This window comes from Acinonyx jubatus, chromosome C1 (assembly GCF_027475565.1).
Source record: "Acinonyx jubatus isolate Ajub_Pintada_27869175 chromosome C1, VMU_Ajub_asm_v1.0, whole genome shotgun sequence".
Taxonomy (NCBI): domain Eukaryota; kingdom Metazoa; phylum Chordata; class Mammalia; order Carnivora; family Felidae; genus Acinonyx; species Acinonyx jubatus.
This window is the reverse complement of record NC_069381.1, coordinates 7,003,805-7,025,861: the sequence shown is the minus strand read 5'-3', so window position 1 is coordinate 7,025,861 and position 22,057 is coordinate 7,003,805. Positions and strand designations below refer to the sequence as shown.

The window sequence follows — 22,057 nt, the reverse complement described above, 5'->3', positions numbered from 1 at the left end:
AGGGGAAGCAATGTTTCGGGTCTTCAAACATCCCTCCCCTCACCCCAGCCTTTCACCTAGAAGGCTTCCCGATGCTTCCTGCTTACCTGCGCTTCCCGTCTCCGCTGCTCCGCCACCCCTGCCCCTTGCCACCACGGGCCCAGCCCCTCCCGGGCTCTCAGCGCTGCCTGTGCTGATCACCGCTATTCAGACGGCTCGCTTGTCCATTTTCCCCATGAGCCCTTGGAGACGGAATTACATCCTGTTCATTGGTGTGTCCGTGGTGCGCCTGGAAGGTTTTCAAATACTTCTTAAAATAATGGCACACGCTACATCTAGAAGGAAAAAGTCAGAGTCGTTGGACAGGTTTATTGACACTGAGCAGTTTTCCTACAATCTGAGTAAATGGCTTCGGGGACAGGTGGTGAGGCGTCTCCCTGACCGCAAGTTCCCGTCGCCAAACCCGGACAGAGTAACATCTGTTCATTTGGGAAGAGGAGTCACCATTAAGGCTGCTGTCACACGTGGGCTCTGGGGACGGAGACAGCTCAGGCTCTCTGGAAAGTCTGTTTGCACACTTGGCCTTCACAGAACATTTCCTAGGGAAAGGGGAAGGGGAGAAGAAAGATGAGTTGGCATGTGGGCTATTGATTATTATTACTCACAGCACTTCTGACAGCAGGGCTGGGGTGTCTCTTCCAACCCTGCTCCTCCAGCTCGGTGACACCAACTGGGTGTCCAACAATTCAACTCAATTCTGACACCGACGACCCAGAGCTAGTGCAGACCCCACAGGTTAAGGGCTCGGCCTCCCAAAACTGCCCCAACTTTAGACATCAAACACCCAGTCCCCGGCCACCCAAACCTCTGACTGAGCAGCTATTAAATGGGGATTCCCACGCCCCTTTCCTCAGGGTCAGGAATTTGCTAGAACGGCTCACAGAAATGGCTTGGGATTCTGTCTCCCTCTCTCTCTGCCCCTCTCCCACTTGTTCTCTATCTCTCTCTATGGAGAGCTTTATTATAAAGGATACAACTCAAGAACAGCCAAGTAGAGAGGTGCATAGGACACAGGATGGGGGGTGTGTGTGCGGAACTTCCACGGGCCCTTCAGGGGGCCCACTCTCCCAGTGCGTCGATGTTTTCACCAACTAGGAAGCTCTCCAACCTTTCTCATTTAGGGGTGTTTGTGGGGGTTTCCTTACGTAGGCATGACTGATAAATCTTCGGCCATCTGGGAGACCCCGGCCCCCAGTCATCCCATTAGCCTACAGAGGACACTCATCACTCTGGAGATCCCAAGGGTTTTAGGAACCAGACACCAAGAGCAAATATTGATTCTGTGTTCTATCACAGCATGTAAGAATTGTCCTGTGAGTGTCCTTAGAGCAAGGACCCTTCTCTCCTCTGCTTGGGCAGAGTTATGTCAAGGACGGATGCATGCAATTTGCACATTACCTCTTACAGTCAACTAACCTATATCCTCAAACGTATTTGCCTTTCTTTGTAGTTCCATATTACATTTTTGTGATGGCAAGTGTCTTAATTTGGATTTTATCGTCAGAAGAATGCCAGATTTGTCGATCTAGAATCAAAATATCTTTTTTTTTTTAAGTAATCTCCACACCCAATGTGGTGCATGAACTCACAACCCCGAGATCAAGAGTCACCTGCTCCTACCTACTTAGCCAGCCAGGTGCCCCAAGAATCAAAATATCTTCAGTGTCTGTGCGATCAAAGACTATCCAGACCTTCAAAGACACACCTAACTTTAACGTAAGTGCTCTAATTTTGTTTCCACAGTTCTGTCCAAGATCTCACATACATTAAGGCAAAAAGGCATAGAGTTGAAAGCATACATTTTTGTCAGCCCTGGATTTGACTCGCTACTCACCAGCCATGGAGAGTTTCTAAATCTGAATCTCTTCATTTGTAAATGGGAAAAATAGAGTCCCTTTCACAGGACTGTCTTAAAGACCAAGTGAGATAACACACGCAAGGATTTAGCACAGTAGTTGAGCACAAAGTCGTCACTCAAGAAATGTCAGCGATTTTAATATATATATCAGGAAGCAATTCTCATTTACAAAGCCATGATCAATCCTTGATGTACAATTTTATGCCTTCTAAATTATATTTAGAAATTATTGAACAGCTTGAGCTAGAACTTGCCCGTTCATGGAGTGCTGGGGGCATTGGCGATTGACACACTCTTCTGGAAGTAAGGCAATGAGGTAGCAAGAGGCAACAATGTGTGTGCCTCTGACCACGAGACTCTCTGTGAATTCTTCCAAAGGAAATAAACCCATGGATGCAAAAAAGCTCTATTTACATGAATTTAAGCAATAGCAGGGGCGCCTGGGCGGCCCAGTCCATTAAGCATCCGACTCTTGACTTTGGCTCAGGTCGTGATCTCACAGTTTGTGAGTTTGAGCCTCGCATCAGGCTCTGAGCTGACGGTGGGGAACCTGCTTGGGATTCTGTCTCCCTCTCTCTCTCTGCCCCTCTCCCGCTTGTTCTCTATCTCTCTCTAAATAAAAATAAACTTAAAAAAAAAAAAGCGGTAGCAGAAAACAACCTGAAACAATACCCTGGACACTGAAATTAAGGAAATGTTTTTCAAAAATGATAATTCACCGACCTGATGGAATATTAAGCAGCCAGTAACTCCCTTATTGTATATGTATATATGTATATGTATGTATATATGCTCAGGTCATGATCCCAGGGTTGTGGGATCAAGCCCCGCATCGGGCTCTGCGATGAGCATAGAACCTGCTCGGGATTCTCTCACTCTCCCTCTCTGTGCCCCTCCCCCACCAAAATAAACAAACATTCAAAAAAAAAAAAAAAACCCAAATGGTGGATTAGAATGGTGGGGTTGCTGTCGTGCTTTAATATTGTATCATAAGAATGAAAGGTGGCAATCACCAGGTGGAGTTTGTCCCCTTCGATCCAATGGGTCCAGCCTCTGTTCTTCTTTTCCCCCTTCTGGACGCAGGTGAGTCTGTCACTGTCCCAGGTGACCAGGCTCTGCGTGAGAGAGGGGAGAAAATGCTGGCTTGCTCTGGCAGTGTCCTCAAAGTGGTCCTAAGCAGGACGTGGAGTTAATCTCGCCAAATCAAGGGCCTAGGTTATCACTTGACTTCTTTTACCTTGCATTTTCTGTTATCCAGGCCTTTATTCTCTTCCTCGAATTCTTCTCCAACTGTAAACGTAACAAGGTAGTTCCTCAGGCTGCTGTATGTGTGGATGGTAAAAGAATTCCCATTTTGCTCAATCACTTTCTGTGGCTTCAGCAACTTGGCGATCTTACGAGTGGCAAAGTCAATACCTTAAAAATAATTTTTAAAAAAGAAAAAAAATCTCAACATTCACTCGAGACGCAAAAGCGAAGGGTTTGGCAGCTGCCCTCCAAACCACTGTATTTCATAGCTAATGTTTCTTTTACGGTTTCAATGCCGCTTGTTGTCAAAATTGGATCTGTAGGGAGTTACCCTGGCGAAGCTCCATCTCGAGGCTTGATTAAAAAGCTTGACCAAGGGGCACCTGGGTGGCTCTGTTGGTTGAGCGTGGGATTCTTGGTTCCGGCTCAGGTCATGATCTCCTGGTTCCTGGGTTAGAGCCCCGCATCGGGCTCTGTGCTGACAGTGTGGAGTCTGCTTGGGATTCTCTCTCCCTCTCTCTCTCTCTGCCTCTCCTCTGTTCGTGAGTTCAAGCCCCATGTCAGCCTCTGCACTGGCGGTGTGGGGCCTGCTTAGGATTCTCTGTCTGCCTCTCTGTCTCTCTCAAAAATACATTAAAAAAAAAAAAAAAAAAGCTTGACCAGCCTTCAGGGAAGAGTCTTTGGTGGGCCGTGCCTTGGGTTACAGATTTGAAGCTGGGCCCAGAAGAAGCCGTTCCAGGAGCTCCCCCAGGGGCTGGCAAGAGGACACGGAAGCCAAGAGGACAGGGCTCAGGTCCCAGCCCAAACTCAAACACAGCAACTCTGCCTTTGTCTGCTTTATGTATTTAGACTTTTTGAAATTGCAGTTTATTTATTTATTTTGAGAGCATGAGCAGGGGAGGGGCAGAGAGAGGGAGAGAGAGAATCCTAAGCAGGCTCCGCGCAGTCAGCACGGAGTCTGACACGGGGCTCGAACTCACAAACTCTGAGATTGTGATCTGAGCTGAAACCAAGAATCAGATGCTTAAGTGACTGGGCCACCCAGGCGCCCCTGTATTTACACTTTTTTTTTTTAAGTTTATTTATTCATTTTTGAGAGAGAGAGAGAGAGAGAGAGAGAACACAAGTGGGGGAGGATCAGAGAGACGGAGAGAGAGAGAGAGAGAGACAGAATCTGAAGCGGGCTCCAGGCTCTGAGCTGTCAGCACAAAGCCCGAGGTGGGGCTTGAACCCACAAACCATGAGATCATGACCCGACCCTAAGTGGATGCTCAACTGAATGAGCCACCCAGGCACCCCTGTATTTACACTTTAAGACAGCATTTGAACAGTGTCTGAACGACACACACAAAAGTCAGAAGCCATGCACTCATGCATACAGTATTGTACATTTGGAAATCTTTAATAAACCTTAAAACAGAGCCACACACAGAAACACGGAATGCTGAGGAGATCCAGGTTTTGATAGACAGTGGACTCGAACTCCGTTTTCCTGTTAGCAGCTTTGAGCACATTATATAGCTAGAAGTAACTGTTGCTATTTCATTTATTAAATAACCTGTGTCTGACACGGGGCTCGAATTCATGACCCTGTGACCAAGAGTCACAGGTTCTACTGAGCCAGCCCGGCAACTGTTGCTATTTTAAGTAGAGTAGCCAGGGGGCGCCTGGGTGGCTCAGTTGGTTAAGCTTCTGACTTCAGCTCAGGTCACGATCTCGTCAATGGTCCCGTGGCTTCCAGCCCCATGTCAGGCTCTGTGCTGACAGCTCGGAGCCCAGAGCCCGCTTCGGATTCTGTGTCTCCCTCTCTCTCTGCCCCTCCCCCACTCATGCTCTGTCTCTCAAAAGTGAATACATGTTAATTTTTTTTTTTTTTTAAACTAGGACAGCCAGGTGACACTTCAGCCAGGAGAGGTCCCAGGGAGCCCAGGGACACCCGCAAGGATGTGCAGATGGGTTCAGGAACCACCAGGAGCCTGGGGTGGCTGGAGCATAACGAGGGAGAATAAGGAGGGGGGAGGATCTTGAGATGAAATGTGGGGGTACCATAAGAACCACTGGGCTCTAACTCAGAGAAAATGAAGTCAGATGGGTGCCACTGGACTGTTAGGAGCAGGTGACATGGTCTCCCTGGCAGAGAGCCACCACTGGATGCCGGCTCATCACCTACCATTTCTATGAGACCTAGGACATGGTTCTCCCATGTCAGGATTGTCCTATTATGTAAAACAAATGTCCAGGAATCTTCATTTAAGAGAGTTACGTGCCTCATTGGAGGTAGTTTGGTTCTATCTTTTAAAATTTTTACAGTAACCTCTACATCCAACATGGGGCTCAAACTTAAAACCCAGAGATCAAGAGTTGCAGGCTCTATCGACCGCACCAGTCAGGTGCCCCCCGAGTTGACCCCTATTTGTTTTAAAGATTTTTTTAATGTTTACTTATTTTAAAGTTTATTTATTTCGAGAGCGGAGGGAGGAGAGAGAGAGAGAGAGAGAGAGAGAGAGAGAGAGAGAGAGAGAGAATATATCTCAAGCAGGCTCCATGCTGTCAGCACAGACCCTGATGCAGCACTTGAACCCATGAACCACGAGGCCATGACCTGAGCTAAAGTCGGACCCTTAACCACTGAGCCACCCAGGTACCCCAGAAACAGAGAGAGAGAGAGGGAGAGGCAGAGGGAGAAGGAGAAAGAGAATCTCAAGCAGGCTCCATGCCCAATGCAGAGCCCGACTTGGGGCTAGACGTCACGAGCCTGAGATGGTAACCCGAGCTGAAATCAAGAGTTGGACACCGAAGTGATGAGCCAAGCGCTCCATTAGGAATTTTAGGTGTTTTTTTTTTTTAATTTTTTTTTTTAATGTTCATTTATTTTTGAGAGAGACAGAGACAGAATGCAAGTGGGTTGGGGCAGAGAGAGAGAGGGAGACACAGAATCCGAAGCAGGCTCCAGGCTCCGGGCTGTCAGCACAGAGCCCGACGTGGGGCTCGAACTCCTAAGCCGTGAGATGATGACCTGAGCTGAAGTCGGATGCTCAACCGACTGAGCCACCCAGGCGCCCCTAAGGATTTTAGTTTTAAGTAATCCCTACACCCAACGTGGAGCTCGAACTCACCACTCCGATATCAAGAGTCTCACGCTCCACTGACTAAGCCAGCAAGACACCAACCCCTGTTTTAATCTGTTTGCCTAACAGATTCATTTTTATCTGACATGAACTGCTACTCAGGGCTTCACACATCATTTCCAGTCCAGGAAAATTGGCCAAGCAATGAGCAGGGCCCCTGCAGTATTTCTAAACTCCAAATATAAGATAAATGTCCTTATTTTGAGAAAACCTTTTTTTTTTTTTTTTTTTTTTAATTTTTAAGTAATCTGTCCAATCAACATGGGGCTCGAACTCACAACCCTGAGATGAAGAGTTGTTTGCTCTACCAAATGAGCCAGCCAGGTGCCCAAGAAACTTTTTTTTTTCTTTTTTTTACATTTAAGTATTGAGGCTAAACCCTTAAATATTTATCTCATTATTAAAAAGACCAAGCCAAATTTAAAAGTTATTGCTGACTTTCCTTAAACACCACTGTGTAAGTCAAACAAAACCAACTTAACCAACCAAATAAAAAACAAACTTTAGGTTATTACTTTACATCAGTTATGGTTTTAAAACCTGTAAGCCCCAAGTTGGGTGTAGAGATTACTTAAAAATAAAATCTTTAGGGGCGCTTGGGTGGCTCAGTCAGTTAAGCATCTGACTTCTGCTCAGGTCATAATCTTGCAGATCGAGAGTTCGAGCCCCACATCAGACTCACTGCTGTCAGCATGGACCTGCTTGGGATCCTCTGTCTCTCTCTCTGCCGCTCCACCTCTCACACACTCTCTGTCTCTCTCAAAAAATAAGTAAACATTTTTCTGGGGCGCCTGGGTAGCTCAGTTGGTTGGGCGTCCGACTTCGGCTCAGGTCATGATCTCCCAGTCCGTGGGTTCGAGCCCCGCGTCGGGCTCTGGGCTGACGGCTCCGAGCCTGGAGCCTGCTTCGGATTCTGTGTCTCCCTCTCTCTCTGCCCCTCCTCCGCTCATGCTCTGTCTCTCTCACTCTCAAAAATGAATAAATGTTAAAAAAAAATTTTTTTTTAAATGCTGGAGAAGATTCCTGGAGCTTGTTGAACAGTAGCTTTAAGAAGAGACACTTTTTTTTTCTTTTTTTTTTTAAGAGAGAAAGAGTTCAAGCAGGGGAGAGAGGCAGAGGGAGACAGAGAATCCTAACAAGGCTCCACACTCAGGAGGGAGCCTGACACAGGGCTAGATCCCACGACCCCAGGATCATGACCTGAACTGAAATCGAGTGAGACATGCAACTGACTGAGCCACCCAGGTGCCCTGAGGGACACACTTTCTTAAAGCTGTGGCACCACCCTGCCCTCTCTCTAGGCCAGAGACATACTTATTTTTATTAATTATTTTTTTAATGTTTATTGAGAGAGAGAGTGTGTGTGTGTGTGCGCGCGCGCGGGGGGGGGGCGGGGAGGGGCAGAGAGAGAAAGACAGAGAGAGAGAGGGAGAGAGAGAGAGAGAGAGAATCCCAAGCAGGCTCTGCCCTATCAGGGCAGGGACCTACACAGAGCTCGATCCCACCAACCATGAGATCATGACCTGAGCTGAAATCAAGCGAGGGATGCTCAACCGACTGAGCCACCCAGGCACCCAGGGAAATGATATATTTAAATACACTTTACTGGGGGTGGGAGTAGGGATAGAGAGATCAAAGTTCTAAATGCGCAGTCGCTGTACTTAGGAATTTATAACCAAGGAAGGTGAAAACAGAATAATCAAAGTTTCCCTTTAAGAAGAGAATCTGCTCCAATCAAAGGAAAATTAAAAACAATCTTCTCGAACCCAAAAGCACCTTGATTATTCCAGTTCTGTGTCATAAATCCCTTCCGTGTGCTATGTGCTTATTTTTTAAAAGAATCTAAATGTTAAGACATTGTGTAGTTTACTAAGCACTTTGTTAAGTTCATTATTCAGCCAGGACAGAGATCTCAAGCTCTGTTTTTTGTCAAAAGGGACAGATTTCCTGGGTGGATATTTCTCCCATCAAAAAAAAAAAAAAAAAAAAGAAAAAAAGTAATAAGGGTCCTCTGGTTTTTATTATAGGAGCTATCTTTAGTTGCCTGACTATAAACCTCTGTCTTTAACAAACATGTTTTAGTTCATTCTGTAAAGTCGTAAGACATGGCTATGTTAGGAGAGAATGCTAATTCACAAAATGTACTTATTAATCAATTCAAACAACTGAATTTAATATGAGCCTTAGTTTTTAAAAATAATTTTTAATGTTTATTTATTTTTGAGAGACAGAGAGAGACAGAGTGCAAGCTGGGGAGGGGCAGAGAGGGAGAGGGAGACACAGAATCTGAAGCAGGCTCCAGGCTCCAAGCTGTCAGCACAGAGCCTGATGCAGAGCTTGAACTCACGAACGGTGAGATCATGACCTGAGCTGAAGTCGGACGCTTAACCCACTAAGCCACCCAGGCACCCCTGTAATTTTTGTAAAGTGTAATGTACGACTTATTGTGAGTTTTCTACTGAAGTCTCCTTGCAGTACAGCTTTTCTGTTGTGATAAAATATACATAACATAAAATGTATCATTTTACCTATTTTTAGGCATACAATTTCATGGTGTTAAATATATTCATAATGTTTTACAACCACCACCATTATCCAATTCCAGAACTTTTTCATTATCCCGAGCAGAAACTCTGTTCTTGATGGGGTTCAGGTCACGTTGCCCCAAAATATGGTAGCTTGGCATACTGAATAGTTCAAGTTGAACGAATTTGAGGAATGGTTTGTGCTAGAAGAACTTTCTGATTTTTTCCCTGAGGCCGGTCCTAAGACCCTCACATGAGAGGTGCCCTCTCTATAATGGAGGATAGGAACATCCTGATCTCTGAAAACATGGGACATAGAAAGGAATTTGAAGAACAGGGTTTGCAAACCAAGTTTCTAAGTTCACTTGGTATTTTTCAACTCTAGAATTTCTATTTGTTTCTTTTTTCAACTCTGTTCTGTTACCTTCATATGGATTCTGGGTCCTTGCCAAAATTAAGCTCAGCGTAACTGCTTCATAGTCTATTTCTGATAATCCTGGCATCTGGAGACACCATTTCTATTGTTTGTTGTTTCTATTGATCCTTGCTATTGGGGTCTTTTTATCTCTTGGCAGCTTTGTTGAGGTATAAAGAACACATACATATGTTCTTTACATACATATAAAGATATGTACAAAGAACAGTACATATCTAATATGTGCAATTTAACGTGTTTGGACTCAAGCAAACATTCATGGTCCCATCACCTCGATCACCACACACAGACATTATCCAACACCTCCCAGAGTTTTCCTGTCATGGGTTTTTATCTCCTTAGGTAGTTGTCTAACTGTGATTATTTACTGGGCATTGTTTCTGTACAAGCAATTCAAGAACTTGCATGATGTTCTCTTCCTCCAAAGAGGGTTTTTTGTTTTTAAATTGCTTTTAAGGCCACTAGCTACCTGGAAGTACTTTTTTTCTAAGAGAGAGAGAGCACAAGTGGGGGAGGGGTGGAGGAAGGGGGGAGAGAGAGAGAGAGAGAGAGAGAGAGAGAGAGAGAGAGAGAGAGATTGAGAATCTTAAGCAGGCTCCACGCTCAGCATGGAGCCCAACATGGGGCTCGATCCCCTGACCCTGGGATCCTGACCCGAGCCGAAATCAACTGAGCCACCCAGGTGCCCCTATCTGAAAGCACTTTAATTCAAGTTCAGGTCTTGAGATTTTTCTGGACCACCAAGACGATTCAAAGTGAAACAACAGTCTATTCAAAAGCTATTTACCTCCAGGTCTCCCTTACTCCTCAGGTTCGGAATCCTACCCAGAGGAGGGTGTTTACAGAGTGTCCACCCTTGACCGACTCAGGACTCCCACTCTTGCCCCCCCACTGATCCCATGAAGCTCCTCAAACTGCAGCTGAATCTCCCAAACAGCCTGAGGTAGATGGAGTCGGCTGGCGTAGGCCCGCCCTTTCATACAGCAAGGCAAAGTTCAAAGCCATCACCTGATATTTAACACTTTATCCTCCACACGAGTAAACCAGATACCGGCCAGATAGATCAGAGAAGAAAGCGCTTATGGTCACATGCCTCCCCTAATTTGGCAGGTAGAGAGACAAGGAAACCATCAGGACCTACACCCTTTGGGAAGAATAAGCGTTAATTCCTTCTTGGAAGTTGGAAACAGAAAGGCAATTAGATTCGGGTTGAAGTAAGCAGAACGTACCACCCCCAAATACACCACTTCGGCACATTGATTATTATATTGAACTGCAGACGGCTGGGAAGAAGCTGACAGAAGAAAAGCTCTCTGCCCTCCCCCTCCCCCACTGGCCCCAAAGCAGGACCTACTTTCGTAAACTTGTCCCCCGTCCCTCACTGTTCCCACAGACGCAAGTCAGGGAGGCGACTCTAGACTCTAGCCAACCTGGAGAGGGCACCAGAAGAATCATAATCAAAAACCTTCCCAACCAGCCCTTATTTTGTTAGTTCTCGCCCGGCTAAGATGCTCTATACATGGGCTCAAGTTCCAGCCACTCCGCACTGAGTGCCGGCATCGTGTCTTCACCAGGCAGGTGTTAACTAACTTCCGCTTGTTAATCTGTCTTCTGTTAGCCTAATTCAGGGGACCCAGGCAATGGATCTAAAATGGGATGAGGACAAAAGACTTCTTCCCTTCAGGACAGCATTTTGTGTCCTTCTGAATCAGACTTAGCTTGAGAAGCTCCAGACGTCCCTACTCAAGGTGGGAAGGGAGGAGAGAAACCCACCGAAGGCACAGAAATCTTAAAAACACACTGGAGCCACAGAACTGTACATTTCTAAATGGTTAAAATGCCCAATTTTATGTTTTGTATATTTTACCACCATTTTTTAAAGGAAAAAAACCAAAACTGGACTCCTCTCTTTCAATTTACAGATGGAAAAAACGGAGACCCAGTGTCAAATAATGAGAAGAAGCCAGAGGAAACACCAGGTCCCCATACTTCCAGCAGCTGGAGACCGTCTGTCAAAAGTGCCACTGATTGGTGTCATTCAGGAGAAAGCGCTGGGCACGCAGGGCTCCACCCACCAAATCTGAAGAATGAGACTCAGGGCAGGACACACTGGGACTGGGTAAGGAAGGGAGGCCTTCTAACCACCAAGGGTGGGGAACATTCTTCAAAGGCTCTGGGAAGCAAGGACATGGGTCAGACCCCCGCCACGCCCCTGGTGGCCACAGAGTCCCCCTTCCTCCGTGCAGACCAGGCTGTCCTTTAAGCGCTGGGAAGCTGGGCAGGGGGCAAAGAAGCAACCCCTCCGGGCACCCACGATAGTCCTCGGGGCTGGCACTGTGTCCTAGGGGCCGAGAGGAGTGGCTTCTAACGGGTGTGGGTTTCTGGTCCTCACTCAAGCCCTGGCGGGGAGAAGGGAGTCAGGAAACTAAAGATTCCCAAGGCGATTCCCCAACTCGAGAGGGCGCCAGAGTCACCGGGCGGGGGCACCTCCTGCACCTGAGCGCGCCTGGAGCTGCCCCTACCCAGAGGGTGGCGACCTCCCTGGCAGAGCCACCGGGCTCCAGGAAGCGCAAAGACGGCTGCCCAGAGCCCCGCGGCAGAGGGGCCGGGGCGCCCCCTCACCGGCAGGACCCCATCGTGCCCCCAAGTCCCCTTGCGAGGTGCCCGGTGACCCAGGTGTCCCCCGGTGGGGCAGGAGCCTTGACCGCAGGGCCGGTAGCGACTGACGGGTGCATAGGGGGGAGGGACGGGCGACGGGGAGAAGGAAGGACCAGGGGACGAGGGGGGACAGAAGTGGGACGTGGGGACGGATGATGAAAAGGGCGGGGGGGGGGACGGGGGGAGGGGAGACGGGGAGTTGTCAGGACCAGGGGATGGGGGTGGGGACAAAGGATGGTCCGAGGTAGTGACACGGGATGGGGAGACGCGAATACAAGGGGGGCGGCGGGAGAGGGGGTGGGGGGCGTGGTACCAGGGGACAGAGGACGAAAAGATGGGGGACGGGGGATGGAGGATGGGGGCTACGGGGACCAGAGGACCCAGAGACGGAGAGACGGGGGCGGAGCGGGGGTACAGGGGGGCAGGGGGACGGGGGGCTACGGGGACCAGAGGATCGGGAGACGGAGAGACAGGGGCGGGGTGGGGGTACGGAGGCCCGAGGACAGGGTGGGGCGGCAGGGCGGGGGTCAGGGGGACGGGGGACGGGCGAGGCCAGGCGGGGCCGCCTCAGCCTCAAGCCGGGACGGCAGCCCCTCCCGTCCTACCTAAGGCCAGCATGTAGCCGTCGAAGTTGTCGCTGCTGAGCAGGTTCCAGGTGCCGCTGAGGTCGGCGGGCATGGCGGGGCAGGGCGACAGTGGCCGGCGGGCGGCGGGGCCTCGGCCTATCTGCGGGGCCGGGGCGGGCGGGGGCGGGCCCGGGCGGGACCGCGGTGGGGACAGCAGCGCGGGCGGGAGGAGCCGTGCGGAGCGGAGCGGGGGACGCACCTCTTGGTCCCCAGCCCGTTGCGCCGCGCTTTTCTGTGCTCGCGGACACTCCTGCGTCCCCGGGCCTCCCCGCTCCTGCTCCTCTTCCTCTTGAACCCAAAACCCAGGCGCGCCCCAGACAGTGTTCCCAACCACACTTCTTTCTCTGCTACGTGGTAATGACCAAGGGCATCTCCTTCAAACTCATGCCATTAATTAGTGTTTGGGCTGCAAATGGCAGGTCAATAAACCCAGCTCTAGCGGTCTCCGTAAACAGAGAGGCTTTTATCTTCTTTACCTTATCAAGCCGACCTGGGGTGACAAGTTGCTGGTGATGACCTGGCAACTCCAGGCCAGGGAAGTGGCACCTGGCCTCTTAAGCCTACCGTCAAGAGTTGGCTGCTGGGTTTCCAGCCAGGACATCCACATGCAAGCTGACAAAGAAAGTGCGCCTGCCATTATCCCTTCATCAGGTTTGTTCACGCTCATTGGCCAAATCTGTGTCACATTCCACTTCTTTTCCTTTTCTTTTTTTAATGTTGATTTATTTTGAGGTGGGGTGGGGGGAGAGAGAGAGACAGAATGAGTGGGAGAGGGGCAGAGAAAGAGGGAGAAAGAGAATTCCAAGCAAGTTCTGAGCTATCAGCACAGAGGCCCATGTGGGGCTCGAACCCACAAACCATGAAATCTTGACCTGAGCCAAAATCAAGAGTCGGAGGTGGGCTGAGCCACCCGGGTGCCCCATGTCACATGCCACTTCTAATTGCAAGGGAGTCTAAGGAATCTCACATCTCTTCAGTCTTGACAGTAGAGAAAGGCAAAAGAGAAGGGGGGTGGGAATGTAGGCTAACCTACAATATTAGCCACAAACACCATCTATATAGACTGGCTCGAAGATTTAGAAATCCATTTATGACCTCACCCATGTATTTTTTTTTTTTAAGATTTTATTTTTAAGTAATCTCCCTACCCAATGTAGGGCTCAAACTTATAACCCCAGGATCAAGAGTCGCCATGTTCTACTGACTGAGCCACCCAGGTGCCCCACACTCAAATATATCAATAGTTAATATTTATTGAGTGCTTACTATGTATATTACCATTTTTCACAAAATCCTACTTCTCCAGTAGTTACTTTATTATGTCCATTTGACGGAGACAAAAACTGAGACAAAGAGAAATTGCCCGAGGTCATTCAATTAGCACAACAGTCCTTTCTAATCATGCTCTCCACTAAGAGGAATTTCTCCTAAACACCTGGCCTCTTTCCAAACCTACTTCATTCTCAGGGAAGCGGAACAGTTCTCTGCTTGGGGGCAACTAGGGTGACCACCCATCCCGGCTTCCCCAGGACTGAAGGAATGCCCAACACCTGGGATTTTCACTGCTAGAAATGGAAAAATTCCTGGAAAACGAGGATGTGTGGCTTTGCCTTAGGAACAACAGTCACTGAACCATTCTTTCTCCACTAAGGTAGAGTTCATCTATCAAACACTTTAAACACAGGGTATCTCAATTTTTTTCCTTCTCCCTGGTAGACTGGTCCAAAGTCTAGACTGGGGGAGTTAGTGTATAGGTTATTTTTGCCCCCACTCAAACTTAATGGCTTAAAAAATAACAAAAAATAATTAATTTCCTCATCAATCTGCAATTTGGGTACAGCTCACAGAGGATGGCTGATCCGGGCTCCACGAAGCATCAGCTGGGGTAACGACTCCAGTTGGCAGAGTGGGAGAAGACACTTCCAAAACGGCTCACTCTCACGGCTGGCAAATGAGTGCTGGCTATCTGTGTGGCTGGGAGCCAGGTTCCTTTCCGTGGGGGTCTGTCCATGGGCTGCTTTGGCTCCCCCACAGCATGGGTGGGTGGGCTCTAAGAGAGAGCATCCCAAGAGAACCAGTAAGATGCTGTCCTGTCTTATGACCTAGTCTCAAAAGTTACATAACATCATTTCCACCAGGGTCACAGGCTTACCCAAATCCAAAGGGAACAAACGTGGACCTCATTTCTCACAGTCACATTTTAAGAGGAGCAGGTGGGATGGGAGATCTTGTAACACGCATCTTGGACAACACATAATTCGTCACGTTTACCTATTCTGCTCTGACCTTCACACTAAGCTTCAACTCCGAACCTATTTTTAAAAATTTTTTAAATGCTTATTTCTGGGGCGCCTGGGTGGCGCAGTCGGTTAAGCGTCCGACTTCAGCCAGGTCACGATCTCGCGGTCCGTGGGTTCGAGCCCCGCATCGGGCTCTGGGCTGATGGCTCAGAGCCTGGAGCCTGTTTCCGATTCTGTGTCTCCCTCTCTCTCTGCCCCTCCCCTGTTCATGCTCTGTCTCTCTCTGTCCCCAAAATAAATAAACAACGTTGGAAAAAATAAATAAATGCTTATTTCTTTTTGAGACAGGGAGACAGAACACGAGCAGAGGAGGGGCAGACACAGAATCCGAAGGGAGACACAGATTCCGAAGCAGGCTCCAGTCTCGGAGCTGTCAGCACAGAGTCTAACGCACGGCTTAACCCATGAACCGTGAGATCATGAACTGAGCCGAAGTCGGATGCTTAACCAACCAAGCCACCCAGGAGCCCCCAACCCCGAACTTTTACCAGCCTTTCTCAGTCATTAAGATGCTATTTTCAGGGTGCCCACTCGGCTCAGTTGGTGGAGGATGTGGCTCTTGATGTTGGGGTGATGAGTTCAAGCCCATGTTGGGCATACAGGGTACTTAACAACAACAACAAAAATTTTTTTTTAAAGAGAGGCACCTGGATGGCTCAGTTCGTTTAGTGTCTGACTCTTGAGATCGAGTCCTACATCAGGCTCTCCACTGCTAGCTTGGGATTCTCTCTCTCCCTCTCTCTCTCAAAATAAAGTAAAAAAAATTTTTTTTTGAATTTTTAAAAAGATGCTATTTTCATTCATCTGTTGCTTTTTTCATCTTATTTTTCAGTTGGTTTAGAACTTGGACAAAAAAATACTTGACTCTCTTCAAAAATTCCAAAGAGTCGGGGGCACCTGGGTGGTTCAGTCAGCCAAGCATCCGACTTCGGCTCACGTCATGATCTCACAGTTCGTGGGTTTGAGCTCCACATCCGGCTCTGTGCTGACAGCTCAGAGCCTGGAGCCTGCTTCAGATTCTGTGACTCCCTCTCTCTCTGCCCCACTTGCGCTCTGTCTCCCTTTCAAAAATAAATAAGCATTGGGGCGCCTGGGTGGCACAGTCGCTTAAGCGTCCGACTTCAGCCAGGTCACGATCTCGCGGTCCGTGAGTTCGAGCCCCGCGTCAGGCTCTGGGCTGATGGCTCAGAGCCTGGAGCCTGTTTCCGATTCTGTGTCTCCCTCTCTCTCTGCCCCTCCCCCGTTCATGCTCTGTCTCTCTCTGTCCCAAAAATAAATAAATGTTGAAAAAAAAAAAATAAGCATTAAAAAAAATTTTTTTTTAATCTCTAAGAGTCATCTTTCCAGAACAGCCTTCTGATATACTTCTGCTATCCACTTACTCTGCATCACATCTCTTCTACTTCCTTCATAATTCTCATAACCCACAGCTATCTCTTCTTGGTTTGTTAATTGACTTTTGCATTCAAATGCCAAGGGCAGAGACCATGTTCATCTCATTTGCCTCTACAGCATCCGTAGGGCGAGCGCTCCATAAATGTTGGCTGAACGACTACGACCTTTTCCGAAAGAGAAACGTCATTTTTACTGAGAAGCCAGAGGGGCACTGCCTTGGCCAGAAGAAGACTGTTGATTCTCCTACTGTAAGACATTGATTCCCTCGGTGGAATGTGGCAGGCTGATTCCAAAGCCTGGGATTAGCTATATCTTGCCATTTAAAGGGCACAGCACTACGAACTCTGACCAGATTTCTGGAGCATGAAGCCTGTTTAAATTCCAGAAAACTAAGGGCACAGGACACGAAGAAGTCATAACTTACTTCCTACCCTAAAAATTGTATTGTTCTAAATGTTGGCCTGAAAATGAAAGTCACAGAAATAACTACTAATAATTTTAGCATTTGTGCTGGTTGGTATGGCTTTTGGCCAACTTGAGCAAGGGCCATCTAGCATGGATAGAGATGAACTTCAGTTGAAGTGGACATAGGCTTGGCCATGGGATAGAGAGTAATTTTCTCCTCCACAATCCTTTTTTTTTTTTTTTTTTTTTTTAAGTTTATTTACTTTTGAGAGAGAGAGCGAGCATCAGAGAGACAGGGGGACAGAGGATCCAAAGCAGACTCTGCACTGACAGCAGAGAACCCGATGTGGGGCTCAAACTCATGAACTGTGAGATCATGACCTAAGCCGATGTCAATGCTTAACCACCCAGGCACCCCACTCCTCCATAATTCTAAGATCTTTCTTCTGAATGAGGACCAAAAGTTATCTCTGGAAAGAGAGGTGGAATTTATTTAGCCAATTTGAGCCCTTTCTTTCCTTCATTTGATATTGTCAAAGTAAATCATAAAGTTATAGCCAAGACGGGGTCCTCAACCTATGTACCAACACTGCTCCTCCTTGACAGAAACAGATGGCGGGGGTTGGGGGTGGCTCAGTTGGTTAAGAGTCTTACTGTTTTGGGTCAGGATATGATCTCTCGGCTTCATGGGTTCCAGCCCCGCATCAGACTCTGAGCTGGCAGCACAGAGCCTACTTGAGACTCTCTCTCTCTCTCTCTCTCTCTCTCTCTCTCTCTGCTCCTCCCCCACTTATGCTGTGTCTGTCTCTCTCAAAATAAATAAATAAACTTAAAAAAAAAACCCAAATGGATGGGAATCAATGATGGGCACCTGCAGTGTATCTATTCACATCCCAATGGAGTCTGGTACTGGTTCAACAAAGAGTGGCGTGGACACTGTGGACACTTCATGCCATCCGTATTTCCACTCCCTAGGGCAGGGAAGCACTGCTATCAGGGAGCTTGGCCCGGGCCCAGCATAAGATCTGGCTGAGTTTAAGGTTAAGGCAATCACAGAAACCCTAGCTCCTTTGACAGTGATTGGTTTTAAGGACAAGCAGGTTTCAATGAATTTGATTCAGCCAAGGATATATACTGATAAGTTTGATAGGCCTGTTGGGAAAGCTGTTTCTTTGGTTTTACAAAGCCCTGGGGAGCCCGCCTTTCTCCAGTTTTGAACGTGGACAAGGAAGTCTTGTTCTACAACTCGAGGAACACCAGACTTAGGACACTATGCCCTACAGAGTAGAGGAATGGAAAGACCCTGGGTCCCTGATGACACCACTGGGTCACTGCATCCGTGCACCCCGGATCCTGCCCTCTCTGTCTGTACTTCTGGGTGTAAGTATCCTTATTGTTCAGACTACCTGGAGCTGAGCTTCAGTGGGAAATACCCTGACATAGAAAATAAATAAAATTAAGTTACTCTTATCTCCCTAAGTAACTTATTTGCCTTTTTAAACCTGTTTGAGGACAGAAGAGCTAATGATAGTTCAGTTCTGAGTGTGTTTAACTTGCTGAGGCTACTTAGCAAACGTTAAATAAAATACTACTTCAGGAGTGCTATTTTTTTTTTCCTTGAAGGAGAGAGAAACAGAGCGTGAGCAGGGGAGGGGCAGAGAGAGAGACACACACAGAATCTGGAGCAGGCTCCAGGCTCTGAGCTGTCCGCACAGAGCCCAACTCGGGGCCTGGACTCACAAACTGCAAGATCATGACCTGAGCCAAAGTCGGACGCTTAATGGACTGAGCCACCCAGGTGCCCCAGGAGTGCTCCTCTTTCAATAAGAACTGTGTGGCCAGAATCTCAGGTCTTCAGCTTTGGTGACACTGATGCTTTTAGCTGCCCTATTTTAAAGCCTATTAATCAAGAGAAACTTTGGATGCCAAGAATCTACCTTGAAGAAGGTACCTGGGCTTTGCCTCCAAGAGCAGAGACAAACAAATCCCAGTGGGCCCCCCTCTTCTGTGCTGTGCTGCAGAGTGAATGATGCCAGCGAGGCCATCAAAACCTGGGGCTCTCACTCATTCTGATTTTCCATTCAGCCGTTGTCCCCGAGACCCTGGGGAAGACTGAACAGAACAAGTGATATTTTATTTTTTATTCTTAGAAAATTTTAATTTTTTTATGTTTGTTTATTTGGAGAGAGACAGAGTGAGTGCCAGTGGGGGAAAAGCAGAGAGAGAACCCCAAGCAGGCTCCCCGCTGTGAGCGTGAAAGCCCCACGTGGGGCTTGATCTAACAAACCACGTGATCATGACCTGAGCCAAGATCAAGAGTCAGACGCTTAACAGACTGAGCCACTCATGCAACCCTGACTTATTTATTAAAAAAATTTTGTTTAATGTTTATTTATTTTTGAAAGAGAGAGACAGAGTGTAAGTGGGGAGGAGCAGAGAGAGAGAGGGAGACACAAAATCCGAAGCAGGCTCCAAGCTCTGAACTGTCAGCACAGAGCCCGATGTGGGGCTCAAACTCAGACCGTGAGATCATGACCTGAGCTGAAGTCAGACGCTTAACAGACTGAACCGCCCAGGTGTCCCTATTTATTTTTTAAAGTTTTATTTAAGTAATCTCTATACGCAGAGGGGGCGCAAACTCATGACTCCAGGGTCAAGAGTCACATGCTCCTCCAACTGAGCCAGCCTAGTGCCCTGGGCAAATGATTTTTTTAAAAAAATCCCTCCTTTCCTCCTTGACCTTCCTCTGCTTCTCTGGTCCTCCCGCAAGCCCTTAATATAATTGTTATACCAATGTCATGCCTATTCTCTGTACCTCCTCATAGGTTGTTCCTCCCAAGGTTGGAAAAACAAAAGCCCAAAAAACAGAACAGAAATAGGACTCCTTGGACTTCAGATAAATAACAAATAATTTATAGTATAAGGAGCTCCCTCGAGAACGTCTTCCATCCTGGTTTCCTGTCCTGCCGGGCCCTAGTGTGCTCGTTTTGAGGAAACCATCAAGAGGGATTCTGGATGCTTGCTGATGCTCAAAACATAGTCTTGTGTTTCTCACCTCCTAACTGTAGGCAACCTGGTGGCAGAGATGGTCCCGAACTTGTGTGCTCCCCTTGGCACTTCACGTCTTAACAGTGTTCCCAGAAATGCTTCCTGCTCACGCACAAGAGAAGGGACAGGTGGCAGCTCTCCACTGGGTCAATCGCATTTCAGAGCTGGAAGGTCCCCAGAGATCACTGCATTATTTTACAGAAAGAGATTCTGAGAGTCAATGGCCCCACCCTGCCCCAGTCAACTGACTGGTACAAAACCTACCTCTGAAACAGAACCTTCTGCTCTGTCTTGCAATAGTGCTACAGGGTGGCACTATGGTGCTGGAATGGGCATCTGGGCGGTTTCTTTCTTTTGCTTTTGCTGATTAAAAGCAAACTACACTAAAATGAACAACTCTGAAACAACAGATGTTGTCGAGGATATGGAGAATGGGGAACACTTTTGCACTGCTGGTGGGAATGCAAACTGGTGCAGCCACTCTGGAAAACAGTATGGAGGCTCTTCAGAAAATTAAAAATAGAGCTACCCTACGACCCAACAATTGCACTACTAGGAATTTATCCAAAGGATACAAAGACGCTGATTCAAAGGGGCACATGCACCCCAATATTTATAGCAGCACTATCAACAATAGCCAAAGTATGGAAAGAGCCCAAATGTCCATCAACTGAGAAGTTGTGGCATATATACACAATGGAATATGACTCGGCGATAAAGAAGAATGAAATCTTGCCATTTGCAACAACATGGATGGAACTGGAGGGTAGTATGCTAAGTGAAATAAATCAGTCAGAGAAAGACAAATATCATATGATTTCACTCCTATGTGGAATTTAAGAAACACAACAGATGAATACAGGAGAAGGGAAGAAAAATAGGATAAAAACAGAGGGGGAGGCAAACCATGAAACCCTTAAACACAGAGAACAATCTGAGGGTTGCTGGAGGGGAGGTGGGTAGGGCGATGGGCATTAAGGAGGGCACTTGCTGGGATGAGCATTGGGTGTCGTATGCAAGTGATGAATCACTAAATTCTACTCCTGAAACCATTGTTACACTATATGTTAATTAACCTGGATTTAAATACAATTCTGAAAAGAAAGTGAACTGTGACTATCATCTCCTCCCTCTGGGTATTCACTGCCCCTATTCCAAGCACTTGGCTAACATTGGGCGGGTTCCACTTAGTCCTTCTGTGTAGACAGAACACAGCACACATCACCATCAGATTATCCTATGGTTAAAGTTTTATTTGTACTCCTCCACTTAGGATGGGTGAAAATGTCAAGATCTGGCCAAAAGGGGCGCCTGGGAGGCTCAGGTGGTTAAGTGTCCAACTTCAGCTCATGATGTCACGGTTCAGAGCCCACATTGGGCTCTGCGCTGACAGCTTGGAGCCTAAAGCCTGCTTCAGATTCTGTGTCTCCCTCTCTCTCTCTCTCTCTGCCCTCCCCTTCTTGCACTCTGTCTCTCGCTCAAAAATAAACATTAATTTTTAAAAAAAAGGATTTGGCTAAAACTTTATTCTTTGAGGAGTAGTATGTTATCGGGTGCCTCAGGGTGTCTCAGTCAGTTGAGTGCCCAACTCTTGATTTGGGCTCAGATGATGATCTCACGGTTCATGGGTTCGAGCCCTAAGTCAGGTTTTGCAGTGACTGTGCAGAGCCTGAATGGGATTTTCTCTCTCAAAATACACTTTGAAAAATTAAAAAAAAAAAAAAAGTAGTGTGCTACATAGGACACAAAGGCGTGAGGGGCACAGGCTTTGATCAGGCCTTGGGTTCATCATTTACACAGCACCCAACTGTGCCTCGTTTCTTTAGGACTCACACAGACCCAGCACACAGGAAGTGCTGGCAGTATGAAGCTCAAATGGCACGAGTTTACCTGGTAGACTCGATACAGATTTCAGAGGCAGACACTGGACATCCTCACAGCTGCATGGAAGCCGTGGAGGATGTTTCAGATCATGAGGCCTGTGGGAGCAGGCAGGAGCACGGCGGTGGAGGGGACGTCCTGTGACACCCAGAAGTAAATGTTAAAGGAGCCCATTTCACAATATAGTGGCCTCTGGGCTCGGACGGAAGTGAAGCAGAGGTTGGGGTAAGAAAAAACAGCAATCTTAAAAAGAAGCAAACAAACAAAACAAAACAAACCAAGCAAATCAGCAATCCTACCACCACCATGCACGCTGACCCCGAGGAAACGCTTCCTTCCACCCTGTGCAGAGACCCTCAGGGTGGCGAAAAGAGAAAGCGCATCGCCTGATCAAGCAGATGACCGTAAATCATCCCTCTGGCTCGGTCTCCACCTTGGTCATCAAGGAGAACCCACGCCTCTTATCACACTTGTCCCCTAAACAGGAAAACAAACAAAAATCCCTCCGTA

At 47.7% G+C, this 22,057-nt stretch overlaps 1 protein-coding gene across 1 annotated transcript; it reads right to left on the bottom strand.

Annotated features, from left to right (window-relative positions):
* Positions 1–315: 315 nt before the first annotated feature.
* Positions 316–12,653, bottom strand: RBP7 (retinol binding protein 7). The gene is made up of 4 exons (XM_027060480.2): positions 12,498–12,653; positions 3,135–3,313; positions 2,911–3,012; positions 316–578 (listed from the first exon to the last, which is right to left on the bottom strand). The coding sequence occupies exons 1-4, from the start codon at positions 12,568–12,570 to the stop codon at positions 528–530; spliced, it is 405 nt and encodes a 134-aa protein (XP_026916281.1). The 5' UTR covers positions 12,571–12,653; the 3' UTR covers positions 316–527.
* Positions 12,654–22,057: the final 9,404 nt, after the last annotated feature.

Bases quoted from the DNA above. Each gene is read 5' to 3' on its own strand.
- RBP7 (XM_027060480.2), bottom strand. From the start codon at position 12,570: ATGCCCGCCGACCTCAGCGGCACCTGGAACCTGCTCAGCAGCGACAAC. The intron at 3,314-12,497 runs GTAGGACGGGAG...ATTATTTTTAAG, and splicing joins CGGCTACATGCTGGCCTTAG to GTATTGACTTTGCCACTCGT. The intron at 579-2,910 runs GTGATTGCCACC...CCCTTTCCCTAG, and splicing joins AAGGGGACAAACTCCACCTG to GAAATGTTCTGTGAAGGCCA.